Source organism: Myotis davidii, unplaced genomic scaffold (assembly GCF_000327345.1).
Source record: "Myotis davidii unplaced genomic scaffold, ASM32734v1 scaffold221, whole genome shotgun sequence".
NCBI lineage: Eukaryota > Metazoa > Chordata > Mammalia > Chiroptera > Vespertilionidae > Myotis > Myotis davidii.
Window position 1 is genome coordinate 6,873,403 of NW_006293349.1, and position 25,879 is coordinate 6,899,281.

At 46.7% G+C, this 25,879-nt stretch overlaps 1 protein-coding gene across 1 annotated transcript in view; it reads right to left on the reverse strand.

Moving 5' to 3' along the window:
* The window catches only part of HECW2 (HECT, C2 and WW domain containing E3 ubiquitin protein ligase 2), a 182,944-nt gene extending 163,869 nt beyond the window's left edge, over nucleotides 1–19,075 (reverse strand). The window contains 1 exon segment of the mRNA XM_015566100.1: nucleotides 18,753–19,075. Within this exon segment, the coding sequence (XP_015421586.1) occupies nucleotides 18,753–19,041 (289 nt within the window). The 5' untranslated portion in view covers nucleotides 19,042–19,075.
* Between the last annotated feature and the right edge of the window lie 6,804 nt (nucleotides 19,076–25,879).

Genomic DNA, 25,879 nt, shown 5'->3' on the forward strand with positions numbered 1-25,879 from the left:
TCCCCTGAGGCCCAGCGGGGGCAGGGGTGAAGGTGCAATGGTTGGTTGAGGTGGGAGAAATAGGGTCTGAGCAATGGGTAGAGAAAATTCTTCCTTCTCTATAGTCTTATTTTGGTTTTGAATAACCTAATTTTCCTCCTAATTTATTTTTTTTAAAATTTGTTCTTTTACAGCATTCTTTTTTAAAAATATATTTTTATTGATTTCAGATAAGAAGGGAGAGGGAGAGAGAGATAGAAACATCAATGATAAGAGAGAATCACTGATCGGTTGCCTCTTGCACATCCCCTATTGGGAATGGAGCCTGCAGCCCAGGCTTGTGCCCTTGACTGGAATCGAACCTGGGACCCTTCAGTCCACAGGCCAATGCTCTATCCACTGAGCCAAATCAGCTAGGGCACTCAACTCTTTGCTTTGATTGTTCAGTACCCTGAGAAATATCATGTTCTGTAATGTTTCTCAGTCATTCATTTAACACAGCGGTTCTCAACCTGTGGGTCGCGACCCCTTTGGCGGTCAAACGACCCTTTCACAGGGGTCGCCTAAGACCATCCTGCATATCATATATTTACATGACGATTCATAACAGTAGCAACATTACAGCTATGAAGTAGCAACGAAAATAATTTTATGGTTGGGTCACAACATGAGGAGCTAACTGTATTTAAAGGGCCAGAAAGTTGAGAACCACTGATTTAACAGCTTTCTTCCCAGAGTGAATAAAGGCCCATGTGGAATGAATGTTTTTTATGCTACCTAACACAAATGACTTCAGTATACCTTTAACAATGACACAGAACCAAACCCCTTCCCCCTGCAAAAAATAAAACAAAACAAAACACATTATAACAGAGCAAACAAAATTTCTATGGCCAACAATTTAATTTGGAAGGCCAAATATGTACTCATGAAGGAAATGTAAATATCTGTAAACCAGATAAAGAATTAACTGACAGATTTCTTTGCCTTGGGGGGGGGGGCGCGCACGGGGGTGGTATTCTTCTGTGGCTCCCAGCTGATGGCCACCTTACCTGGGCTGGGTAGGGCAGGACATGGGCAAAGAGAGAGCTAGCAAGTACCAAGTAGCCACAGGCCAAAATGACACCCCAATCTACATTTTGATTCTTTGACAACTGATGTGATGTGCAAGGAAGTGTTTAATAAATACATTTTAAGGAACGTGATTACACAAATAAAGCAACCGACCACTAACTGTTTTTGCTTTTCACATGCACTTGGGTAGACACGCGGACTCTGAAGGAAGACTTCCAGGGAGAGCCAGACTCTGCCATTAAAAATTCATCTCATCCCATGAAAGATTCAGTGCATGCGGATCTGCAGATCTTCAAGATGCCATCATTTCCAAAACGTGCTTTCAAAGAGACGTTTATACGATGCAGCTCGCTCCTGCATAATGTGACTTGGTTGCTAAGTCCTCAGTGACTTCCATAATATGTGTGAGGAGACTGCGTCACTTCCCTCAAGTTGTACAGCTATTTTATCAGAGAGAAAAATTCCGACGCTTAAAAGCTCTCAAGGAAATGGACCAAAACATTCTGGAAAAGTCATTCTCTGCAGGGAAGATAAGATAACCAAGGCTATAAGACTGGGGGGAGGAGAGGGTGTAAGGAAATCCAGAGGAAAGAACAAAATGCAAGAGGGCCTCAGCTCTTTGGGAGAGAACTTGAACTTACACACACACACACACACACACACACACACACACACACGAGCACGTCTGTCTCCTGGCTGCATACAGGAGCCCGATTGTAAGGCAGACTTTTATTTTGTGGGCTTTCACTTGGGTTGTATATCAAGCATGTTTCCTCCTTCAGCACCTGTCAACACCTTCTACAGACTCCAGACTTTATTTTACAAAGATGCTCCACAGAAGTGATTTAGACACAGAGTCGCTCAAGATCAGTGCTTCCAGTGGCATCCCCCTCCCCCACCCCCATCTTCTGGTAGAAGAAAACGAGGCGCACATTTCCCAACACCCATAAACCGGCCCGACACAGAAAGCTCCAGACCGTCTTCGAATGCCTCCCAGACAAACGTTTATCACTCGATAACGGAATGGCCCTGTCTCCCTGCGGAGAAACCCTCGGAGCACTCGCATTACACTCCAAAGGGCTTTTCATTCCTGAGCTGTTCGTGTTTCCTGTCTTGGCGCACAGGACGTGCCCCTTCCACAGGGCATGCGCTCCAGGATGCCCAGTAGATGCCTGAAACCGCGGTAGCAAACCCGCGGTACCTTGTTTTCCTATACATACGTGTATACAGAGCTACCATAAAGTTTACCTTATAAATTAGGCACCGTGGCAGATTAACAACAGGAACTAATCAAACAGGACAATTTAACGACAGACTGAAATGAAATGTCTGTGACTATGGCATGCGAACTCATTTTTTTGTTGATTTTTCTTTGTTAAATGGCATTTAATATATAAAATAAATATCAAAAATAGAAGTCTTTATTTTACTATGGATGCAAAGATCAAAAAATTTCTCTATGTGACACGGCACCAGAGTTAAGTTAGGGTTTTTCAAAATGCTGGCACACCGAGCTCAAAAGGGTCGCCATCACTGGGCTAGACGGCTGCTAAGTGACTAACAGGTGGGGAGCGTCTACAGCGTGAACACACAGTGCAAGTGGCAGGACAAAGCAGGACGGCAGGAGAAGTCGTCACCTTCCTCAGAATGGTTTTGGTACAATAATAAAGGATGGATGGATAGATAGATAGATAGATCAATAGATCAATAGATAGGAAATTATATATATATATAGAGAGAGAGAGAGAGAGAGAGAGAGAGAGAGAGAGAGAGAGAGAGAGAGAGAGAGAGAGAGAGAGAGAGAGAGAGAGAGAGAGAGAGAGAGAGAGAGAGAGAGAGAGAGAGAGAGAGAGAGAGAGAGAGAGAGAGAGAGAGAGAGAGAGAGAGGAAGGAAGGAAGGAAGGAAGGAAGGAAGGAAGAAAAAGAAAGAAAGAAAGAAAGAAAGAAAGAAAGAAGTTCTGTACCCTTCCCTCCACTGGACTTTGTCTCAAGATGCAAAATCTTTATAAACAGTAAATTCCAAGTCCCACAACTTGACTGTTTCAAGATGCTTTAGCACCAAAATTGAACATGGCCCCTCAGCATGCAGTATTTATGATCAATTAATTCAAGAAGACTACAGAGTCTTATAGAGAAAACAGAATCCAGGGACTAGAGGACTCGTTTTCACTGAGCTGATCAAAGAAACAGGCGCTCCTGTTCGTCACCCTGTTTTCTCTCCCGTCACCACAAGGGCTACCGATTTCACACAGCACTGGTACTGATTCTGCCACCATCAGCCTCAAAAAGAACAGGCGGGAGAATACAGCCGGTGGTGTGCTGGAGCCAGCTGTGAGCTTCGGGAACTGCGAACGCTGGCCGCCAGGCTGCCGGGAGCCTGCAATCGGCTATGGGGGAGTCTTTGTGCATGGAGATCTGTAACACTACAAAGCTGAGGGCGTTTTCAAAAGAGAGAGCCAGTTTCCCCACACACCACTGAATGCAGTGCTTGGCCGCAGAGGTTCCAGGCACAACACACAATGCAAGGGCAGAGGACAGAGACGAGGCCTGCCTTCCAGCCCCGGATCCTGACATCCCCACTCACTGACCATGGGAGATGGAGCGAGTCCAGGGACCTCGGCTTTGTGGACTAAAATGTAAGAGACATCACACACATCACTTCCCGATCCTCTCTGACCTCCCCATCAGAACTGCATGGCTCTGGGTTTGGGTCATACCCACCCTGACGCCTGCACCCTCTTACAGGAAGCCCATGGAGCCAGCGCCGGGCAGCTCCGAGGCAGACCCATCCCCCTGCATTCGTGAGAGCACTTGCGTCTCACGCCCTTGGCCAAGCAAGCAGCCCACACGTGACCATGGTCCTAAAATTCCCAGGACCCCTTAACTCCTGAGTTACATTTTTCTTTTTCAAGTTCAGTTTGGCCCGGCCGGCGTGGCTCAGTGGCTGAGAGTCGACCTCTAAACCAGGAGGTCACAGTTCAATTCCCGGTCAGGGCACCTGCCTGGGTTGTGGGCTCCATCCCCAGTGTGGGCATGCAGGGGGCAGCCAATCAATGGTTCTCTATCATCATGGATGCTTCTATTTCTCTCTCCCTCTCCCTTCCTTTCTCTGAAACATTTTTCTTAAGTCCCAGAAAACCTCCAGCTGACCCAGGAGGGTCCTGTAGACTTAGGCTAAAGGCCCACAGAGCATTCTCGGCCACATCTGTCAAGCAGGTGCTACTTCTATACCTGGTTCAGCGTACGGCTCATCAGGAGCCCTGTGGGCACGGGCAGACGTGAGCAGCCCAGGCTGCGAATAAGATGTAGAAGAAGCGATGCACCAACACCGGGATCCTGCCTTGAACCCGGGCCGGCATGCCGAGCCCATTGCACAGTAAGCCCCTTAATCGTAGAAACTGTGTATCACCCACAAAACCGGGCACAAGAAGCACAGAGCATTTGCTAAAGTAAATTCCCGGGTTTGGTAGAGTCAGGGGTTCATCAACCTGGGGCTGGCCTATGGGCAACCAATGACAGGTCAGTGTTTCTCCCCGAGAAGCAAAGGGCTCCTCTGAATGGCTCTGTGATGTGAGGCGGCAGTGGGGAGGGCACGGCCAGGTCATGAAACGATGCAGATGCCCCGCTGCTCTGCCGAGGGCTCCGTAAGCGTCTCCCCATCCGCTGTCCCGCTCTTCAAGATAAAGATGCATCAAACACATTTAGAGGAAGCATTTAATTGGCAAATGGCAACCGTCCATTTGGACATAACCCGAACAGTGGTGAGAAGGAGAACATCATCCAATTTGTCAGTGAGCTGACAGCCAGATTTTTAAAAATTCAGGCAGAGGGAGTAGAATTTAAAAATAGAGCTTAAGCTTCGAATGGATTCTAGAAAATGATCGTGCATGTCCAATCGAACTCACCGAAACAGAGCTTTAACCGACCGTGGGGGACGTGGAGGGGTTATCTGGATCCCTCTCCCCGTCGAACCAGAGGTGCCTAAACCCTAAAAACAACTCCTAAAGCCCCGAGGAACAGAGGACCCACAGAACCTCGGAACCCAGGCGAGGACTGAGCCTTCTCCAAACCAGCAACACTCCAAGGCTAAAGACCAGAGGACACTTCAGGTGCACCGTGTCTCAGCATTCACCTGCATGTCCGAGCCATGTGCACCCTTCAGGGCAAGGAGTCTCCCTTTTCCTTTTAAATGCTCGCTGATCCAACAAATGTGCATTGCCCTTGAATTGCGTACTAGGCACTGGGAACCCAAACACGGTTAAGACGTGGCCAGTCCGTAAACTCGCCGTGTACAGTGCAAGGAGAGAGTGTGCTGAGAGCTGTGACCACAGCAGCCCATCCTAAACGCCCACAATGCAACAGCTCAGCGGGAGGTAGCAGCATCTTTTATCTAAGGGCCAGGCTCTGTGGTCAATTCAACCCGTGCTCTTTTTTTCTTGTGGGCGCAACCACTTCTAAAGATAACAATGTGTTGTTTTGGTCAGAAGAATTGAAGAAACCGCAAAGCAGCGGAAGCTTCAAAAAGAAACCCAGGTTCCACTCGGGGGCCCTGTAGAAGCACGGATGGCCCTGGACGGGAGTCAGGGCGGCAAAGCCCAGACCTCAGGGCACTGTTCATAAAAGGAGACTCGCCAGAGGGCGCCCAGCTCAGGAGACGGGTGCTGGGGGGCCAGGGCGTTACTGAGGCAGGAGCAGGGGCAGCCTTGGAAGACCTTAAAGCTCCCAAGAAGGCGTTTTAAACTTGAAACGCTTTATAGATTTGATCAAGTTACACTGGGAGACGATCATGTGATTCAGTTTAAGAATTCTTATTTAGCCCAGCCGGCGTGGCTCAGTGGTTGAGCTATGAGCCAGGAGGTCAGGGTTCAATTCCCGGTTCCCGGTCAGGGCACATGCCCGGGTTGTGGGCTCGACCCCCCAGTGTGGGGTGTGCAGGAGGCAGCCAGTCAATGATTCTCTCTCATCATTGATGTTACTATCTTTCTCTCCCTCTCCCTTGCCCTCTGAAATCATTAAAAATATTTTTTAAAGAATTATTTAGTTACATTGCTAGTAAGGAAACGCCTGTTTTTTCATTTCCCAGGGCTGCTGGAACACAGCACACAGACTGGTGGGTTCCAGGGCAGACACGCACTGTCTCCCAGCTCCAGGGCCCGAAATCTGAAACCGGGCGCCCACAGACCCCTCCTCTGAGGACTATGATGGGTGGGGTCGTCCGGCTACAGGTGGCTGCTTTCATGTTCGGATGGCGTCCTATCTGTATTTCACATCTTCACCCCAATTCCCCCTCTCATAAGAGTAACAGTCATATGGATTAAGGTGCCTCCCAATGACCTCGTTCTAACTTGATCACCTCTGCAAAGTGAGGTCACATTGTGAAGTACTAGGGTTAGGACATCAACATATGAACTTGGGGGGGGGGGGGACATGATTCAACACCCCCAACAACAGCTCTATTATAGAGGACACAGTCCCAGTCCAGGAAGAATTGCTAATCTAGTTGTGAGGTCAGGACCGAGCCACATGAGACCATTCAAGACTAACACCAGAGGGTGTCACGGATTAGAAGCTCTATGTTTTAGGGACAAGTCTTCAGTGGCTCCTGAACATCACAGGTGCATTGAGTTAGGAAATCGTAAGGCAACTCTGATCAAATTCTGTGACCGTCTGTCCATCTTGGGTTAAGTAACTTATGAACCTGTTTAGCTTCCTCATCCACGTTCCACCATCCGGGGAGGGGGCATGATGAATCAGCTGCTGCAATCGGTGCTCTAAGCACTACACGGACTGTTCCTGGAAAACTCTCTAAATATGAACACATGATCATGAAAACGTGGGAGGGAAGTCCCCAATCGGAAAACCTCGCTCCTGCCTTCTTTCCCACTCTCGTTTGGAACGCTCCTTGATTCTACAAGGTGTCCCACAGCCACACACACCACCCCCTCCATCCCTCACCTCCCTTAGCCCGCTGGTTCCAGCTGGTCTCTACAGAAACCCCAGGCCTTTCTCAGGGACAGGTGGCCTCACTTCCGCCACCATGCACAGCACGCCTCCAGGGCTGAGGAGGGTCCGGCCTGTTGTTAGTTGTGCTTGGTGATGATCACTACCCTGCAGTCTCCTCCGCACCCAGCGCAGCCGCCAATGTTGCCCAAAAGCATGAGGACGCGGCCTCCTGGCTCTCTCCTTGGCTGCTTTTGAGTGACATGTTTTTCTTTCCCACAAATAGCCCAGAGCCTGCTGCCACATACATATTTCTTCACAAGCGGTTCTCTCCAGGGACTCGAACACAGCTGTCCGTCGGCTAGACGTAGAGGAAGACACCGAGAAAGGCAGCATTTTTCCCTCCGTGGGTACTATTTTCCATCTGCTCTGCCCAGGCGCAGGCAGTCACTCCCACCTCTGCGTCGGAGATAAAGCCCTGCCGGTCCCCCATCCCTGCAACACCTCAATCCGCAACTTGGAAAAGCAAGCCCAGCTAATCCCAACATGCCTTCTCCACTTCAAACTCCAAAGACAAGGGTTAGCCCCATGTTCTCCCATATGCATTTTATAATCGGGTGTTTAGTGAACTGTTTCACTGAGCAAGCAGCACTCACAGGGTACAACTGAAAGCAAGATTATTCTTTTTTTAAATATATTTTTATTGATTTCAGAGAGGAAGGGAGAGGAAGAGAGAGAGACAGAAACATCGACGTTGAGAGAGAACCATTGATGGGCTGACTCCTGCACACCCCCGCTGGGGATTGAGCCCACAATCAGGAATCAAACTGTGACCTCCTGGTTCCTAGGTGGACACTCAACCACAGAGCCATGCCGGCCGGGCAAAGCAAGGTTATTCTGTACCGGCTGCCTGCTCTCCCCTGTCGGGCAGAACCAGTTCTTCACTCGGCACTGCGTAAGATGAGAGCAAGCGCCTAGGTCAGGGGTGGGCAAACTTTTTGACTCGAGGGCCACAATGGGTTCTTAAGCTGGCCCGGAGGGCTGGAACAAAAGCATGGATGGAGTGTTTGTGTGAACTAATACATGTTAACACTGCTGCTGGTGAAGGAGCGGAAGGGAGAGCAAGAGAACCCTCCGCTCTTTCCGCTCCGCAGGCGGGATAAAACAGCTGATCCCGCAGGCGGGATCCGGCCAGCGGGCCGTAGTTTGCCAAACGGCAGCTAAGAGGAACGCTCTGTCTTGGCCCAGGCTGCGTTCACCAGCACCTTTTCCCACCGTTCATGCTGGCGTCCTTTTTCCTTAACTCAACAAACACTTTCTCTAAAAGCATGGGCTACCCTTGCCAGGGAAGCAGACAAAAATAGAAGAATGGGCTCTTTGCCTGCTAAAACATAACTTCCTCATCATCGTCATCGTCGAATCTCTTATACTTTGATCAGACAGTCCCGGGCCACACACCTCATATGCAGCAGAGAGGCCCACGGACAGACGCTGCACTGGGAAGGGAACCAGGGCATGTGAGAAACAGCAGAACTGAGAGCATTTCTGTGTGTCCGGTAAGAGAAGTCCCTGAACAACAGCGACAGCTTTGCAATAAAAACATTGTGACGGCTTTGCAATAAAAAGCTTGCACTGAGGTACTGCCCGGGCAAAGGGACAGTGTGTACTGCAGGGTTGTTTTACCGTCGACAGTGCTGAAGATGATTTATACAATAAATCCCTATGAGCTTCCATTACAGGAACTGAGTCACCATCTACTAATCTTCACCGAGGAGATGATGCTCAGAGGGCACAGCAGATGCCCGTGGACCCCGTTCTGGTGTAACCGCAGGAGCCCTTTCGGTCCAAGAGGAGAGACAAAGGGCGCTGGCGAAACAGCACGGGGACCATTCAGACCCGGAGTGTCCACCCAAGAGGGACCGTGAAACAGGCAGGTCCTCCAGGAATCCCCAGGCCCGAGCAGAGTTTCAGTTTTAAATGAGAGGGGACCTGTACCGAAGGAGCCCCTAAACCCGCCATCAGGCTAAGACGGGAGTCCGTTCCAACACTGAAGACAAACCGACTCGGTGCGACTCAAGTCATATTCCGACAGGTTTTCAAAGGCAACTTGACACTCAGAATCCCAGCAGGAACTGACCCAGCACCGGACCCCACTACAGAGGAAAGTCCTATTAGATCCTTTTTTTTTTCCTGTCTATTTTACTGACAACCGTGGGCATAATTCCTTAATCCACCTGCACCCTCGGTTTCTCATGTAGCACGAGACCAGTGGGTGAATGAGCAGTAATTTCCTTCCAAAACCTAAAACCTCTGTGACCTAAGGTTACAATAAATGTCAGCAGACGAATCGTATTTTTTAACTAGAGGCCCAGTGCATGGAATTAATGCATAGGTAGGGTCCCTAGGCCTGGCCGGCAATCAGGACCGATTTCGGCCTTCCGGTTGCAGGCCGGCCTGGGCCTTCATTCCATACCACCCCTTGGTGGTCAGCACACATCATAGCGAGCGATAGAACTCCCGGTCTCCCGGTTGAACTCCCGCAGGGACACTTTGCATATTAGCCTTTTATATATAGAGATGATTCCAAATGATAAAAATACAGTACCTCCCTACCAACATTCACGCTCCTTCAGTAAGTAATATGGTTTCCTCACCCTTGGGTGAGACTCATGAACAATGAGGTCCCTCCCATGCACAGCATCACATAATGCAGAGGTGATACTGTTGCTGCTTGTCTGAGCAGTACTGCTGGACTTAGAAAGACATCTTTAGAGGCAATAAGAACGATTGTTTAAAGGAAATTTCATTAGTTTCATGGCACTCTATTCAGGCAAATGAATCACACGATGGACCGGAAAACTGAAAGTCACATCACATGTGTTGACCTGCGACCTTGCTCAGGTCAGCAGCCTCCACGGGCCACGTGCAGGCACGGATCACCTTGTTTACCTCCTGGAAATGGCCCAGGCGTGACAGGTTTGGGCAGTTACAGCAAACAGAAACAATGGCTGTCAAGTGGCCCAACACTAAAATTTTACCCTCTTCCAAATGTTCATTGAATTCTTAAGGCTTTTCTTTCAACATGGAATGTTCTAGCATATTAAAAGCATGCCACAGACATACACTTAAAGAAAAAAATCTATTTGGATGCTGTAAGAAGATAGAGAATAAATGCTTAGAATCCTGTTAGTTAACTTAATGTAAATTCTCACTGGGAATTTTCAAGGTTGTTTCTTTTAGGCTAGTCTTTCAGTAACATGTTGGCTTCTAATCGTATGTAGCTTAGTGCTATAACTATAATACCCTCAAAAGTAGAACTTACTCCTTAGAGTAAAAGGTTAATTCCTTGGCTCATCAATAATTTAATAACAGTTATATTATGAATATGTAAGAACATTTTTCAGAATTTCAAAAACACTGTGGATACTCTTCATGCTAAGCTACATGCAACTTCCAGAAAAAACATCTATGACAGCGTGAGCAGCAGACACATGATTTTGGAAACGAAAGAACAGGAAAAGACACACATAAAAATGAGAGTATAAAACAGTCAGCATGCTAAATTCAGTAAATTCATTTGCATCTATATAAAAATACAGCAATTTCCATGCTGAAGATGGAAACCATGGGTAGGCAAACAGGAAGCAAAAGGTCAAAATATTGTATAATAATTTTGGGGGGAAAATACCTAGAATGACAGCCCTTTAATTATAATCTTAAACACAGTTAAACATAGATAGTTCTTTAAAAATTATTTCAGAGAGATTAACTGGGGAATTTATATGCATAACTTGATAGAAAATAAAAATCATCTCAATCTTTGGACAGAAGAATGCCTATTTCAAATATTGCTTGCCACCAGTATGTTAGGGAATAATATATACTAAAGTTCCTTTGGATACACTGAGCTATAGAATTTTTTTTAGCATTAACTGTCCAGGGAAGTCTTCCATAACTATTTTGAACATGTGGACTTCTGTGTGAATGAAATTTCTAACGTGTGTACTAAAAGACAGATCTGCCATGGTCTGCGCCACCAATGCAAAGCCACGAATTCCGACTCTACTCACTGCTGCTGTGCGTCCACAATGTCAGACACTGTCCGTGGTCCTACCTGGGCGTGGCCGCTCATTCAGTCTCCTTAACGCCTTGCAAAGTGTAACCCAAAGTGTGACACCGCCTAACACCAGCATGTATTCTTTTTTTTATCTTTATTGTTGAAAGTATTACATAGATCCTCCTTTTCCCCCCATTAACCTCTTCCAGCCTGCTTCTGTCCCCCATCCCAGGCCCTCCCCACCCTATTGTCCGTGCCATGGATTATGCATATATGCATACAAGTTCATTGGTTGATCTCTTCCCACCCCATCCTCCTCCTTACCTCTGAGGTTCAACAGTCTGTTCATGCTTCCATGTCTCTTGCAGTGACCATGCAAGGATGCCTTAGGCTTTGGAACAGACCAGCGGAGTAGTCACATTGCTAGCAAGACACATACCTCTACTATGGCAGAGACACTGACTGTTCACTAAATGGCTAAGGGCGTCTCCCGTTTCCCAGGCCCCTGGCAGTTGGGCAGATCCTGAAGCTCATGCCAAACGATGGCCCTGAGCAGGAGTGAAAGGTGTCACCGCGAGGCCATAGCTTTGGGGAGCTGGTGTAAGAGTCCCCAGCGCTCTCTCCCCTTGAGACCTGCCTCAGGAGGTTTTGTGTTCCAGACGGTGTAATGACAAGCTGGCCGAGCCTCCCATCACCCAATTTGGCAAAATCAAGAGGGTGGTGGCCCTGCATCACTGCATGACAGGGCAAAGCAAGACCCTGCCCACCCATGCTGGTCACCAGCATCACCAATAAGTCATCTTTTGTTCCCTAAGCCACTGAGGCTTTGGGATTAGCTCATTTCTACAGCACAGGCCGACCTATTCTGACTAATACCGGGTTGGGCAAACATTCTAGTAGGTGTACATCGTGAGTATGGGAAACAGCTTCATCTTGTATTATCACTTATTATTGTATGACTTTCCGTAAGAACAACTGTAAACCTTCTTTTGCCCCACCCTGTATAACTAGGTAACAGAAAATACTTCGGAGTGAGGTTGTGCCAAAACCATTTCATGCGCAAAGCTCTTATTTTCTAAAAACATTCTTAAACAGCAAAGGCGTGACCCAAAGCAACTTGTCCTTGGCAGTAATTGTGTAAAATGCCTCATGAGCTCCAGAACGGACACACTCTTTGCTGCATTTGACAGCTATTCTGAAAACCACATGCCCAGCACGTAAATTCTTTGTTCCCTTTGACTGACTTTCAGATGAAACTACAGTTTTCCCATTACCTTGAAAATCCTGTTGGTTTAGAACCTACAGAATACTCAAGTTTACGCACTGCATTGTTGCGCATTCATCCTTTAAGGGTTATGTAATTCCGCATGCTTTGTGTCATAGGAATGGATTTTGCTTTCTGTTACCAGATGGGGACACCTTAATATGGAAATCTCTTCTTGTGTTTCATTGTGTGGGTGAGCTTATCCTTCAGCTTAAGACTCCCAGGAAATGACGTTATGATTGTTACTAATGGCCAAAATAATGACGAGAGTTTACAATCAGCAGTACCTGGCTGTGAGCCCCACAGCTTTAGCACATTATCTTACTTAATTCTCATGATATTGGTACTTTTTTAAATAATATATTTTTTAAATATATTTTATTGATTTTTTACAGAGAGGAAGGAAGAGGGATAGAGAGTTAGAAACATCGACGAGAGAGAAACATCCATCAGCTGCCTTCTGCACACCCCCTACTGGGGATGTACCCGCAACCAAGGTACATGCCCTTGACCAGAATCGAACCTGGGACCCTTCAGTCCGCAGGCTGACGCTCTACCACTGAGCCAAACCGGTTAGGGCTAAAAAATATATTTTTATTGATTTTGTTTTAGAGAGAGAGGAAGGGAGAGGGAGAGAATCATTGATGTGAGAGTGAAACATCAATCAGCTACCTTCTGCACACCCCCTACTGGGGACTGAACCTGCAACCCTGGCATGTGCACAACATTTTGGTGCATGGGACGATGCCCAACCGACTGAGCCATACTAGCCAGGACCTATTGGTACTTATCTTAGTCTTTTTTTCTTATAGGTTAAGACACTGTGGTTTTAAAGATTACATAATTCACTCAGCTAGTAAGCAGTTTGGATTTACTAGTCTGTCTGACTATAGAGCCTGCGCTCTTAACAGCTGGTAACAAGTGTGCTGCATGTAAGAGAGAACTATACCTCACACAGGCGACTTTTCCCGAGCCTTACTGCTTAGGACAACGTCAGGGTAGATAATCACTTGTTTTGTTTTCATCAGGTGGTTTAAAAAAATAGTAACAGTACCGGTGATAATCCAGTATTGCAACGATCATGAAGGTGTTGAGCAGATAACTACAGGATAGAAAACAATGGACTACGTGTTTCACCACAGAGAGGAAGCAGTGAAGACTGGGACACCAAATACAAGTCCCAGCCTCAAATGCCTCCAACTAGCTGTATGGCATCACCCTTCCGGATCTTAGCTTTTTAAGGTTTTTTTTTTTGTTGTTGTTAATCTTACCAGAGGATATTTTTCCATTGATTTTTTTTTAAGAGAGAGTGGGAGAGGGGGAGAGGGAAGGAGAGGGGGAGGGGAGGGACAGAGGGAGGGGGAGGGAAGGCTAACACTCTATACACTAAGCCAGGGGTGGGCAAACTTTTTGACTCGAGGGCCACAGTGGGTTCTTAAACTGGACCGGAGGGCCAGAACAAAAGCATGGATGGAGGGATTGTGTGAACTAATATAAATTCAAAGTAAACATCATTACATAAAAGGGTACAGTCTTTTTTTTTTTTACTTTTATTCATTTCAAATGGGCTGGATCCGGCCCGCGGGCCGTAGTTTGCCCACGGCTGCACTAAGCCAACCCGGCTGAGGCCTGGATCTTAGTGTTTATCCATAAAATATCAGCTAACGCGTTGGGATTTTAGATCTATAAAATATATGATCTTAGAATATGCCTTTGAAATAAGAGGCACCTCTATTTTTTTATATCCTTTATGTGCTCATGCTCCCCTCCACTTATCTATTAAACTTGTACCTGTGTGCAATAGAAATAAAAAAGTAAATAAATGAAATATAGGATCTTAATTCCTTAGCTAACGATTGTGACCTTACCTTATTTTACTAACCAAATGCAAAGATAAATGAAAGATGTCATAGGCTATCACCAGCCATGCTGTTTTTTTAAGGCAGAGTCAGCAGACAGTTGCTTTGCCACGCCTCTCTGAAGATAGCATGGAGACGTGGGCACTGAGATGTGTGGTCCAGGCAAATGCTGGTCAACTGCATGTGACGGGGCCCCTGACAAGATAAGAAGCTGCCCCAGAATATGAAATACCCACATCAAGCCCATTGTTTAGTGCAGACCATTTTTAATAGCAAGGTTTTCTAACTAAGTGAAGCAGTTACACCGACCCACATTCTGGAGAAAGCTTCTTATCTAGTGACAAACTGACGGTAGACCAGCACTCTGAGTCGCACAGGTGTACAGCACAGGCTATACTTCTCATTGTCACCGTGTGCATCCTCCTCGCTCTGTTCACGTGCCTGAAGTCGCCTGCAGATGAGAAATGGCAACTGCAGCCTTTAGAAGTGTTTTCCTTCTGAGTGGTCAGAAAAACCAGCCCACGACCCAGCATTCGCAGGAATCAGGGTGTGAGCTCAAAGCGATGTCATATGCTCCGCCTCCTGCTTGAAGGGTGTCCGTCTGACTTTCCAGGGAAAGCGATTGAGCTGGGCACCTTAGCTAACTGTTTGGCTCTTGTTACTTAGCGAGCTGAGGAGGCAGCGATGAGTAGCAGTGTCAAATGCGAGGGGTCAAGTCTCATGTGGAAGACCAACGATAAACCATAACGCTGGTGATTTCCAACAACCACACCCAGGGCACGAACTGCTGCAGTGTGGAGCTCCAGGGCTATCATACAGCTACACTGCAAGTCTCGGGGTCTCTGTGAGAAACGGTAATTAGCATCCGCTTCCAGAGCCATGTTTACACCCAAAGTTTCCCCAGATGGTGTCTTGATACTTTCAACTGCTTCTCTTTGTATTCCCAGCAGGACCTATGTACTGCCTGAAACGGCTAGAGGAAGATGGATGTGTCTGATCCAGGAGGATCTATTTTCCCCTCCAGATTCATAGTGCTGAAAGTCAGCTGGAGTGAGTTATGTAGTGTAGACTATAATAATTCGCCAAACAAAACCAAAACTTAGAGAGAGGAGGATGGGGGACATCTGTAATAGCATCAACAATAAAAAATAAATAAAAAACTCAGGCTGCAGAGGCAGGAACACTAAGCCAAGAGAAACACAATCAAAATGCAGAGCGTGCCAATAAGCGACACCTCGCCAGCGCCATGCTCGACCCAGCCCTTCCCCTTGGGGACTGCTTTCTATAGAGACCACTCTCTGTTCCACAAATAAAGCTAAGCGTTGCTAGGAGACAGCCCAGATTCTCAGGACACAACCTAAGGGGAGCGGTTGCTTCCCACCACGAGGTATAGAAATCTGAAGCTATTCCTGACGGCCGTGCTGCTGTTATGAAACCTGCACTCAGCACATCTATTTCACGGAGCGCTCAAGAGCTGTTCTGCCCTGACACCCTTAAATCTGACATAACCGGGACCCCAAAACTCTTTTCCCCCTCCTGGTCTTGTGTTTTTCCTCTTCTTTCAGGTCTTCTCCAAATGTAGCAGCACCTCACCTGTCTTCATTTCATAATGCCCAAGAAAACGTGCATGTTTTTATGACTCCTTTGAAAGATCCTTCCGATTATTAGTAGTCCTATTCAGTTTTCCAAAGTTTCCCCACGACTTAGAGTTACTGTTTGCAAAGCAGTTTTTGCTTTGTCTTTTTCAAAACAACTGAGCGGTTTTCACCTCTATCCAAGCTTCCCCACACGCTCTCCCTGAAGCAGTAACTACCAAGGTAGCCCGCTCACTCCTCGTCCTGCCTTTAAAAGCAACTGGCACATCTCCTTTGCCCTTTCTCATTTTTCTGTACAGACACCCCAGCAGCTCAGGTAGGAATAACTGCTGGGAAGAGAAAGCCTCATGAATTAGCACTTAAACAAAGAGGGGAAGACTTTCGCGCATATAGCAAGAACTTTGGAGCACCAGCCCAAGCTCTTTCCAATGTTCTGTTATGCATCCTTAGCTTGTATTCCTCTTGATTGATGCCTTATGGTTGCCACATGGATACAACTTAAGATATTACATCCTGCCCCGGCTGGCGTGGCTCAGTTTGTTGGGCATCGTCCTGTGCACCAAAAGGTTGCTGGTTCGATTTCCGGGCAGGACACATGCCTGGGTTTCGGGCTCGATCCCCAATTGGGGGCATGCAGGAGGCAGCAGATGGATGATTCTCTCTCATCAATGTTTCTATCTCTGTCCCTCTCCCTTCCTCTCTCTCTAAAGTCAATAAAAGCATATTTTTTTGTAAAAGCATTTTTTTTTTAAAAAAAAGGCGGGGGATTTATGTCCCAATTCTATTTTCTGAGCTCAATCCTTAGGTTAATTCCAGATTTAAATCTCTGACTCTATTTCTGCCTCTAGAACACAAATATTTTGTGGCTTTGGTCACCCAGAGATAAAATGAATTCTTTAGTTCCTTCTCAAATTAATCTAGATAGAGAAATATAACAAGTGGGGGTAGGGAAACAAAAAGGAAGGCAGGGGAGAAAGCCTGGAGTAACAGGAGTCAATGTCTTAAGTGATTCTAGCATCTCACACCCATGATTAAATCATTCATACCCATGAAAAATCATCCCATATAAAAAAATAAAACTGATCATGTCCCAAAGAAATCTATAATAATAAAAGGGTAATATGCAAATCAACTGAATGACCAAACAGCAAAACAACCATCCAGACAACCTTCTGGACGACCATGCTATAACACCCACTGGTGCCAGGCCAGCCAAGGCGGGTGCGATGCAATTGGTCGGGGACCTGGCCATCGCCCCATGATCGCCCTGCAGAGGGAGGCCCAGTCCACCAACCAGCAGTTTGCGGTGGGTGGGCGGGGCTCCTGGACTGTGAGAGGGCACAGGCTGGGCTGAGGGACCCCCTCCACCACCACCACCACCCCCCGAGTGCATGAATTTCATGCACCGGGGCTCTAGTGTCACATAAAAAGCATTTAAGAAACCACAGTCCGCTATTTGTAGTCTCATATTAAGCATTGCGAGATCTAAAATAGAAGGAAGGAAAAAGCATTACGAGAAAAGTAAAAAGAAAAAAAGTTTATAAAATCCAAAAGGGTGAAATTACATAAGAACCAAAAGCGTTACTGCCAAAAAGTAAAATATTTTGTGAACCTAACTGGTACCATAAATGAAAATATCATGTTTACGTCATGGAACTGCCTCACTTTGAAAGTGTATTTAAACGCACTTGGGGGAAATGCTGAACGCTGAAGACGTTCCCCCTATTGTCATAAGAGAGAGAGAGAAAAAGAAAAAGTCATTGATGTTTTCTGTTGTCTTAGATTTCCTGCTATCCAGCATGATTAAACATTTAGAGATACAACAGTAAATACAAACTAATTAATTTAAAATTCCTGGTCCCGGAGAAACACAAAGCGAGTGGGTTTAACATGAATATGATTTCAACAAGGATGTCTGTCACTTTGCCTCAAACGGGGTTTCCCAACAGTGGCACTGGGGACAGTTGGGGGCAGGTAAGCCTTGGTTGTGAGGGGCTGTTCTCCGCGCCTCAGTAGATTTAGCAGCATCCCTGGTCTCCCATTTCCCTGCCAGCTGTACCAACCAGAAACGTGTCCAGACATCGCCAAATGTCCTCCGGGGGCAGAATTGTCCCTGGTTCAGAAGCACTGCCACAAACCAATCTTTTCCCCCTAATTTATTTATTACAAAAGCCCCCAAAAATGCTCGGTTTATAATCTACATGGAAAGCAATGAAGTCTTTCTAATAAAATAACTAATGCTAATTTTTTTTTAATTCCCTTCATTCAGTGAACAAGTTCTCCAATGCTGGGGAATGTTAGATTTCATTGTCAATTTGATTTAGCTTTCCTACTGGCTGCTGAGAAAGTTTTGACCTTTGCTTTCCAATAAGCGGACTTCATACTTTCTGGGACACATTATTCATCACTCACCTACCTATGAATACAAATTAGCTAAAGAGAGCTGGGACTCGTTTATAAAAACACAGAGCAACCTATTTCTAACTCATATGTTGGAAGAATATGACGCTTTCTTCACCTAATGGATCAGGGACACATGAAAGAATTCTGGACTCATACTTTAGACTGCAAGTTGTTCTGAATGAAATTCAACCTTCAGATAACACAGAGCAGTTTCTCAGATCAGTTACCTAACTCTAGATTGTCTTTTCCATCCATTTAAAAATACCCATAAATGCCAACAGCCCCCTCTTTCCAAAATGGAGCTATTCCTCAAGGGTAATAGGAAGTTTAAAAAAAGAAAAAAAACTGTAAAATCTGAAGATTTGGGAATTTAATTAGGAGAGAGAGGTGACCACAGACTTCCTATCAGCAAAGGTACTTATACTGCTGTCTCTCCTCCTCCTCCGACCAGGAAGAAAGGACTCCCGGCCCCGCTGCCTTCACTGACCCGCGTGAGCGTGTCTACAGGAGAAAATACAGAGAAGCACAACGTCGCAGGGACGCGCGTGGCCCGGGCGCAGCAGGCCCGCGGCGTGACTCACCGATGTGATACAGTCCGATCCAGTCGCTGGGGTCCACCTCCTCCTTGATGTCCCAGAAGATGATGAGGTTCTGGGCGCGGCCCAGCGTGTACTCGTACATGCTGGCCGTCAGGCTGGAGCGGCTCTCAGAGGTCACCAGGTCCGTGTCGCTGTTGGCCCGCTGCAGGGCCATGTTCTCGGGCCGGGAGCCCTGGGCGAGGCTCTGCAGGTTCTCGGGGCTCAGCGTGTAGCGCATCTGGGGGTTCCGCCGCCGCACGAAGAGCAGGTGCTCCCGGGCCGAGCCGGCCATCCCGGCCGCCTCTCCGAGGGTGGCTTCCTACACAGCTGGGGACAGGCAAGCACAGCGTTAGGGCCGCAGCACAGGACTTAGGGCTAAGCTCCCGGACACAAAGCCTTGGGTGAGCGCCAGGCTCTAATCCCGGCTTCAGAACTAAGCCCAGGCTCCACCGTCAGCTGGTGGTGGCAGAGGCCGCTCAGGTCAGAGGATGGCAAGGCCCTCGACCTCCCTCCGCCCAGCTCCTCCCGGCCAGTCAGGAAGCAGGGGTTTCTCGGCCACCCCTGTAGGCGTGTCCTCTCTCCTGCAGAAACGGCATCCTCTCCTCCACCACCCACCACCCCCACACTCCCCCTCACATAAGTATTTGCTGCTGCTATTACATTTCAAAATAGCAGGACACAAAAATCTGGCACATGCAAGCAGCTGAAATAGACCACTGAGGACAAGTTCATTTGCTCGGTTTCCTTCGCATGGGAACGTAACTCACTCAAGTCTCTTTCAGGAGCCCCTCCCATAACCACAGAGGCCGTCATAGTTAAAACTACAGCACCCGGCACACACGGCACTTACTCTTTCTAAGACATTCACAAATATATGCAAGTTATTTATTTCTTTATTTAATTTATCTTTACAGTTGAAAGTTTGACAGATGTTCCCCTTTTTCCCCACAAAGACCCCCACCACACCATACCTGCCATTCCCCCTCCCCAGGCCTTCACTGCACTAATTGCCTGTGTCCAGGGTTATGCATATATGCATGTAAGTTCTTTGGTTAATGTCTTCCCACCCATCCCTGCCCCCCTTCCCTCTGAGATTCGTCAGTCTGTTCCATGCTTCCATGTCTCTGGATCTATTTAATCTCACTTATATGTGGAACCTAATGAACAAAATAAACTGACGAATGAAATAGATACCTACACAAGTTATTTGCAAGTCTTTTTAAAAAATATATTGCTTTATTGATTTCAGAGAGGAAGAGGGAGAGAGAGAGAAACACCAATGATCAGAGAGAATCATTGATTGGCTGCCTCCTGCATGCCCCCTATGGGGATCGAGCTGCAACTCGGGCATGTGCCCTTGGCTGGAATCAAACCTGAGACCCTTCAGTCTACAGGCCGACGCTCTATCCACTGAACAGAACCGGGGCTAGGGCATAAGTCTTGAGTTTATAAGTCAATCGCTTCATATATTTACATTTCACCCAGCCTGGATAGATTCGCCTACTAAATGGAGGTAACGTTAATGTGCCATGCAAGACCATTGTGACGAGAGAAAAATCGTGAGTGAGTGCTCAATGAAAAGGCACCGCTGCTCATAGGGAATAGAGTCAGTATCATCGTCATAATTACATACGACATGGTCACTGGGCTTCTTGTGATCTCTCTGTAAGGTATATAAATGCTGAATCACTATGTTATGCACCTGAAACTAATACTGTATGTCTATTATAATCCTCTAAACATTTTTTAAAAGCAACTACTGTTATTTTAATAGGAAGATATTATAATCACTGAATTAATGCCTTATTTAGTTTGGAGTAGCTCTCTCTGGCTTAGAGACTGGGAAGAGTAACACTAGGACTTGAAAAACAGATAACAGAAGTTAAACGCTAAAGACACTCGAATAAATTTAATTTTTTTAAAAAGGAAACAATAAAAGAAGACCATCTTTACACACGAAACACCCTCTCAGCTCTCCCTAGTGCTGGCTGACCCAGGCTTCAGTACAAAGGAGAAAAGCAGCCCGTCCTTGCCGCGCCCCCCTAGTCGCCGTGGCTTCCAGCTCCCAGAGCTCAGACACCAGCTGCACCAGGATCCACGGGCCTTTGAGTTACACAGCTCGTGACTCAGCCACAGCGGTTAAGGAACTGTTTCTGCATAAAAATGCAATTCCGACTTCCTAACAACCCACTCGTCAAAGGACTTTTGGAGCCCACCTCTCCCGAACTGGTGACTGCACGTGGTGAGGTGCGAGGTTAGAGAGAGACGGGAGGAGGAGGAGGAGGAGGGTCTGCGGCACAGAACGGGGAGTCAGTCAGTGGGAACCTCACCAAGAGTAAGGGGCAGAGACCACCCCAGGGTCTTGAGCAGGCGAGTCTGCTATGAAGCTTACGCCTGGGAAACCTGATCTGAGCATGTAGTAGGGGTGATGGTCAGAGGAGGAAAGCAGAGGTGGGGAGCCAATTAGCAGCTACCTGGTTCGTTAAGGCATCTGGCACTGAATGCTGAAGAATGGACTTCAGTTACACAAAGAGGGAATAGCAATCAGGAATTTTTTTTTTTTAAAAAGAGCCCAAACTTGGCAACAGATTGAATACAGGGGGTAAAAGTGAAAAAGAAATTAGGACTAAATTCTGGATTTTGCATCTAAGAGACAACAGAATCCCAGACACGTTGGGGAGGCTGGGAAAACTCAATCCCGTGTTGGGTGAGTTTGCAGTCAATGCACTGTCTCTCAGTAACTATGTCCCAAAGACTCCCGTGAGGGTGGGCGCGAGTTCCTGGTTATCATGAGGCCAGGGATAAAACCAATATTCAAATGTAAGTTTCTGCTTCATAACGGCCTCAGTATTTACTAATTAAAATGGACCCTGCCAATGCATCTCTAAAAGGCTTATTAGGTCAGTGTTTAAAAACCTCATTCGGATGTTTCACTTTACACAACTTAGATCAACAGAAAATAAATAAAGTCAGGATGCTTAGATGACAGTGAGCGGCTATTACCAAACCTGCTTTGGAAAATTTCATTTTTCCCTTATAGGAAAGGTAATGTCCAACACCATGCAAAAATGAATTTGCAAAGTCTCATAAAAATGAAAAAAAATCAAACCACTTTAAATTTTATAGTTCAAAATTGTAGTCTAGAACTACCTTAATCAATGCAATGTTCACATATGAAAAAATTAGTGCTACTCAAACAGCCAGAATGGCTGCTTTTTTTCATTTTTTCCTACTGGAATCTAAAAATTCCTGATTGGCTTCTTGGCTTCACACCTACGCCTTCTGCAATGAGAAAGGCACATTTTCTTCAGCATATTATCCACGCTCTTCTGAAAAGCTCAGAAGATAAACCACGTAGTAAGGAAAACTGAGTCGTCCCCACCGTATCTGTTAAACAGAAAGCAGTTCTTCAGAGCTCTTAGATAACCTTCCCCTGGCACCCTCTGTGCTCCGTCCCTCCCAACGGACACCATTTCCCAGGAGGCAGCTCTCCCAACAGCCCTCCCTCTCCTACCTGTGATGAGGGCTGCACTGCGCTGCCCCTCCCAGCACAGACACCGGCTCCGCAACACGGAGCACGCAACCCCTTGACTTCCAGAGGTCAAGGGAGATGCAATTACTAAGCAAACTTCAAAACGCCTGAGTAAACAAGTTCGTGCCCAAAGCAGCAGCTTTTGTTTAGAAGACACAGGCAGCAGCAGATGACAAAGACACGGAGCAAGGGTTTTTACTTAAAATACTTTCGCTAAAGCGTTTGGAGGTCAATGTCAATTCACCAAACCTCACCTGAAGGGAACACGTTCATGATCAAGTGATTTTTACAGACTGGAAATGCAGCCCAGATCTTAGCCTACACTGGACATTGATAAATAAAACCAGTAATAATAATTAGCATCCTGTTTCACCATTCAAATTCCAAAAACACCACACACACACACATATGCACACATGCACACACACAACCTTGTTCGACTACACTACGCTTCACACTCCATGTGTGTGTTACTACATAAATGAGAGAAAAAAGGGGGAACAACTATTTTGATGTCAAAAGACACTAAAGGCCGTTCGCAGGCAGAAAGGAGGGGTGTGAGATCTAGGAAAGCAGAGACCCACCCATGCCAGGTGGCTTCTGAGACTAAGAAATCCATTCCCAAACTGCCAGCCACGGTCCCTCCCCGGTGGGTGCACTGTGCTCACTGCTCAGAGAAAGCACAGTCACTCCTCGGTGTGTGTCACACACAATCGTAACCAGTGCTTAGCTTGCCCAGCAGGAGAGGCTGGTAAAACCCTTGAGGCCAGAAGCATCTCTCCTAGACAGCCCGCCAGTCCACGCCCATGACTCAGGGCACTGGACAGGGAGCCTGGGCTGACGGAGGCCGCCCTCACATCTCCCTCGTCTCCCTCGAGGTGGGACGTGTCAGAAAGCGCAATTTCCCCTCCAGGCCGCTGCCCTTTGAGAGAAGGCTCTTCTCCCGGCAATTTTATCAAATGACACCTGATGAGCCGAAGGCGGTGGGAGAGAAGCGGACCCTCAAAAAGAAGTGAGCCGTTCCTAGAAGAGGAAATGAACGCTGGGCAAAAATAAAGGAAAATGAAAAAAAAACTAACAAAATGTCAGCGCCCAAAGGACAGATCTTTAAATAAGAACAGAGGATAACGAGGAGGGTGGGTAAGGTGGTGGTGGTGGGGGGAATGGGAGATATCAGTAATACTATCAACAATAAAAAATATATTTAAAAAACCTTTAAGCCGGGACCGGTTTGGCTCAGTCGATGGAGCATCGGCCTGCAGACTGAAGGGTCCCGGGTTCGATTCCGGTCAAGAGCATGTGCCTGGGTTGCATGTGCCCACCGGGAGATGTGCAGGAGGCAGCTGATCGATGTTTCTCGCTCATCGATGTTTCTAACTCTCTGTCTCTCTCCCTTCCTCTCTGCAGAAAATCAATAAAATATATAAAAAAAAACTTTTAGAAAGAATATAGGATAGTGAGTGTGGGGAGAACAAAGGCAGCATCTTACTCATTTATCTCAATAGTGGAGGGCAGACTGTCAGGAGTCCCTTCATGGAATGATAGTCACTGGCACAGACACCAATTTTTTTAGACATCAATCTATACTTCTTAAATGCTATTAAAACAAGAAGAGCAAAACTTCATCTCAAGAATCATTTGTAAACATCATGTCACATTAGGAAAGTGGAAACCAAAACTTCATATATTTTCAAGACCTTTTTAAAATTCCACCTATTTTTCAGGAAGTGCAGAGGAAGTGGCATGGTCTATCCAGGTATGAATTAAAATAAGAACGGTTCTTTGTTTTCACAACCAGTCCTGTGGGTGGTTTGCTTGTCTAGTCGCAAATATTGACGAGTTATGTGAGGGAAATGGAATCAATTCATTTTAGAGTCATCTCTTCTGAAAGACATTAAAGTTGTACTCCCTCTATATCCTTAGGGGGAACAATGCCTTTTTTCTTTTGCATGAACACATCCCAAAGCATAATCTTCAGCTAAAGCTGCAGATAATTACCAATAGTTGGTCAAAGGAATTCAGCTATTTCAGAATTCTGCATTATTTTGCGTGGGTTGAAGCACATTTGTGTGGGAAAGTTTTCCTTGCAAAGAGAAAACATAAGCTTCTAGTTACTGAGTGTCGAAAGCTGCTAGAAAAGATAACCAACCGCATTTAAATACAATTGTATATTCCATGAAACACCAGAGGTCACACCTATATAAACACTAGTGATGGTAGCCTGTACGCTATACCCACAAAAGACATCGTTAAACCTTCATGCTCCTCCCTTTCCATCCCCACTGCCACAGCAGCACCAAGCCAAGTTCACGCCTACATCTAGACCAGTGGTCGGCAAACTCATTAGTCAACAGAGCCAAATATCAACAGTACTTCTTCAAAATAGACTTGCCCAGGCCGAAAACCAACTTCTGCGCATGGGCCACGAAGTTTCCATCACACTGTACGCGTGCCCACACGTGGTATTTTGTGGAAGAGCCACATTCAAGGGGTCAACGAGCCACATTGGCTCGCGAGCCGCAGTTCGCCGACCACGGATCTAGATCATCACTTCCCAGTAGGCCTCTCTGACCTCTTATTTTCCCCCGGACAATCCATGTACTCTCTCCCAGGAGCATTTTACAACAACACTCCCAATAAGCTAAACAGTATCATGAAAGGACCATGATGGAGATGAACAAAGGGGCAGGGGTGGAACCAAATGTCAGTAGGGTGAGCAGGGCAGGTCTCTCACAGGCAGTGACGTTCAGGCTGATGGAGCTGAGGCCTGGAGTCAGCAGGCCCTGCAGAGCCCAATGAGGTGAGGGTGGCGTGGGTTTGAAGGGCGGCTCCAGAGGTCAGGGTGGAGAGGAGAGGGTGGATGTTGGAGTGGGTGTCTTTATACTTCCTTTAGTAAACATGCAGTTTCCATACACACTTTCCGCACACGCTTATCTACTCTGCTACCCGTGAAAATGCTTAGCACGCCCAGCACCGCCCACACCATTCTCTCCACCTGCTGCACCTGCTCTGCCTTCCAGGTGTGAGGGCCACTCTCCTCCCGGCCGGAGGCCCCTTCCCATGACTGGGTCCCAGTGGCCTGGTTCACGGCGTCCATCGCCTCTGTACGTCACGATGCCTCATTGTCTAGTTAGGAAGATGCATGTCTTCTCTTGGCAACGACAAACTCTCTGAGGACAATTACTATTTCTCTCACATGGTATCTCCTCCACAAAATAGTAAGTGATTAGTAAGTGTTTTTCAAATCCATGAATAGATGAAGTTAAGAGCTACTAATGAGAAAAGAAGGATATAAAAAAGTCAAATCAACAGTATGAATACACATTGACTTTTGTAGACTTAGCTGGCCATCTAAACAGGATCTATTGAATCAAGTGTCTACTTTGTGATGAAAAGTGTAAGATAAATACCACATGATCTCACTTATTTGTGGAATATAATGAACAACATAAACTGACAAACAAAAATAGATCCAGAGACATAGAAGCATTGAACAGACTGTCCAGCCTCAGAGGAAAGGCGGGAGAGGAGAAAGGGGGAAGAGATCAACCAAAGGACTTGTCTGCATGCATATAAGCATAACCCATGGACACAGACA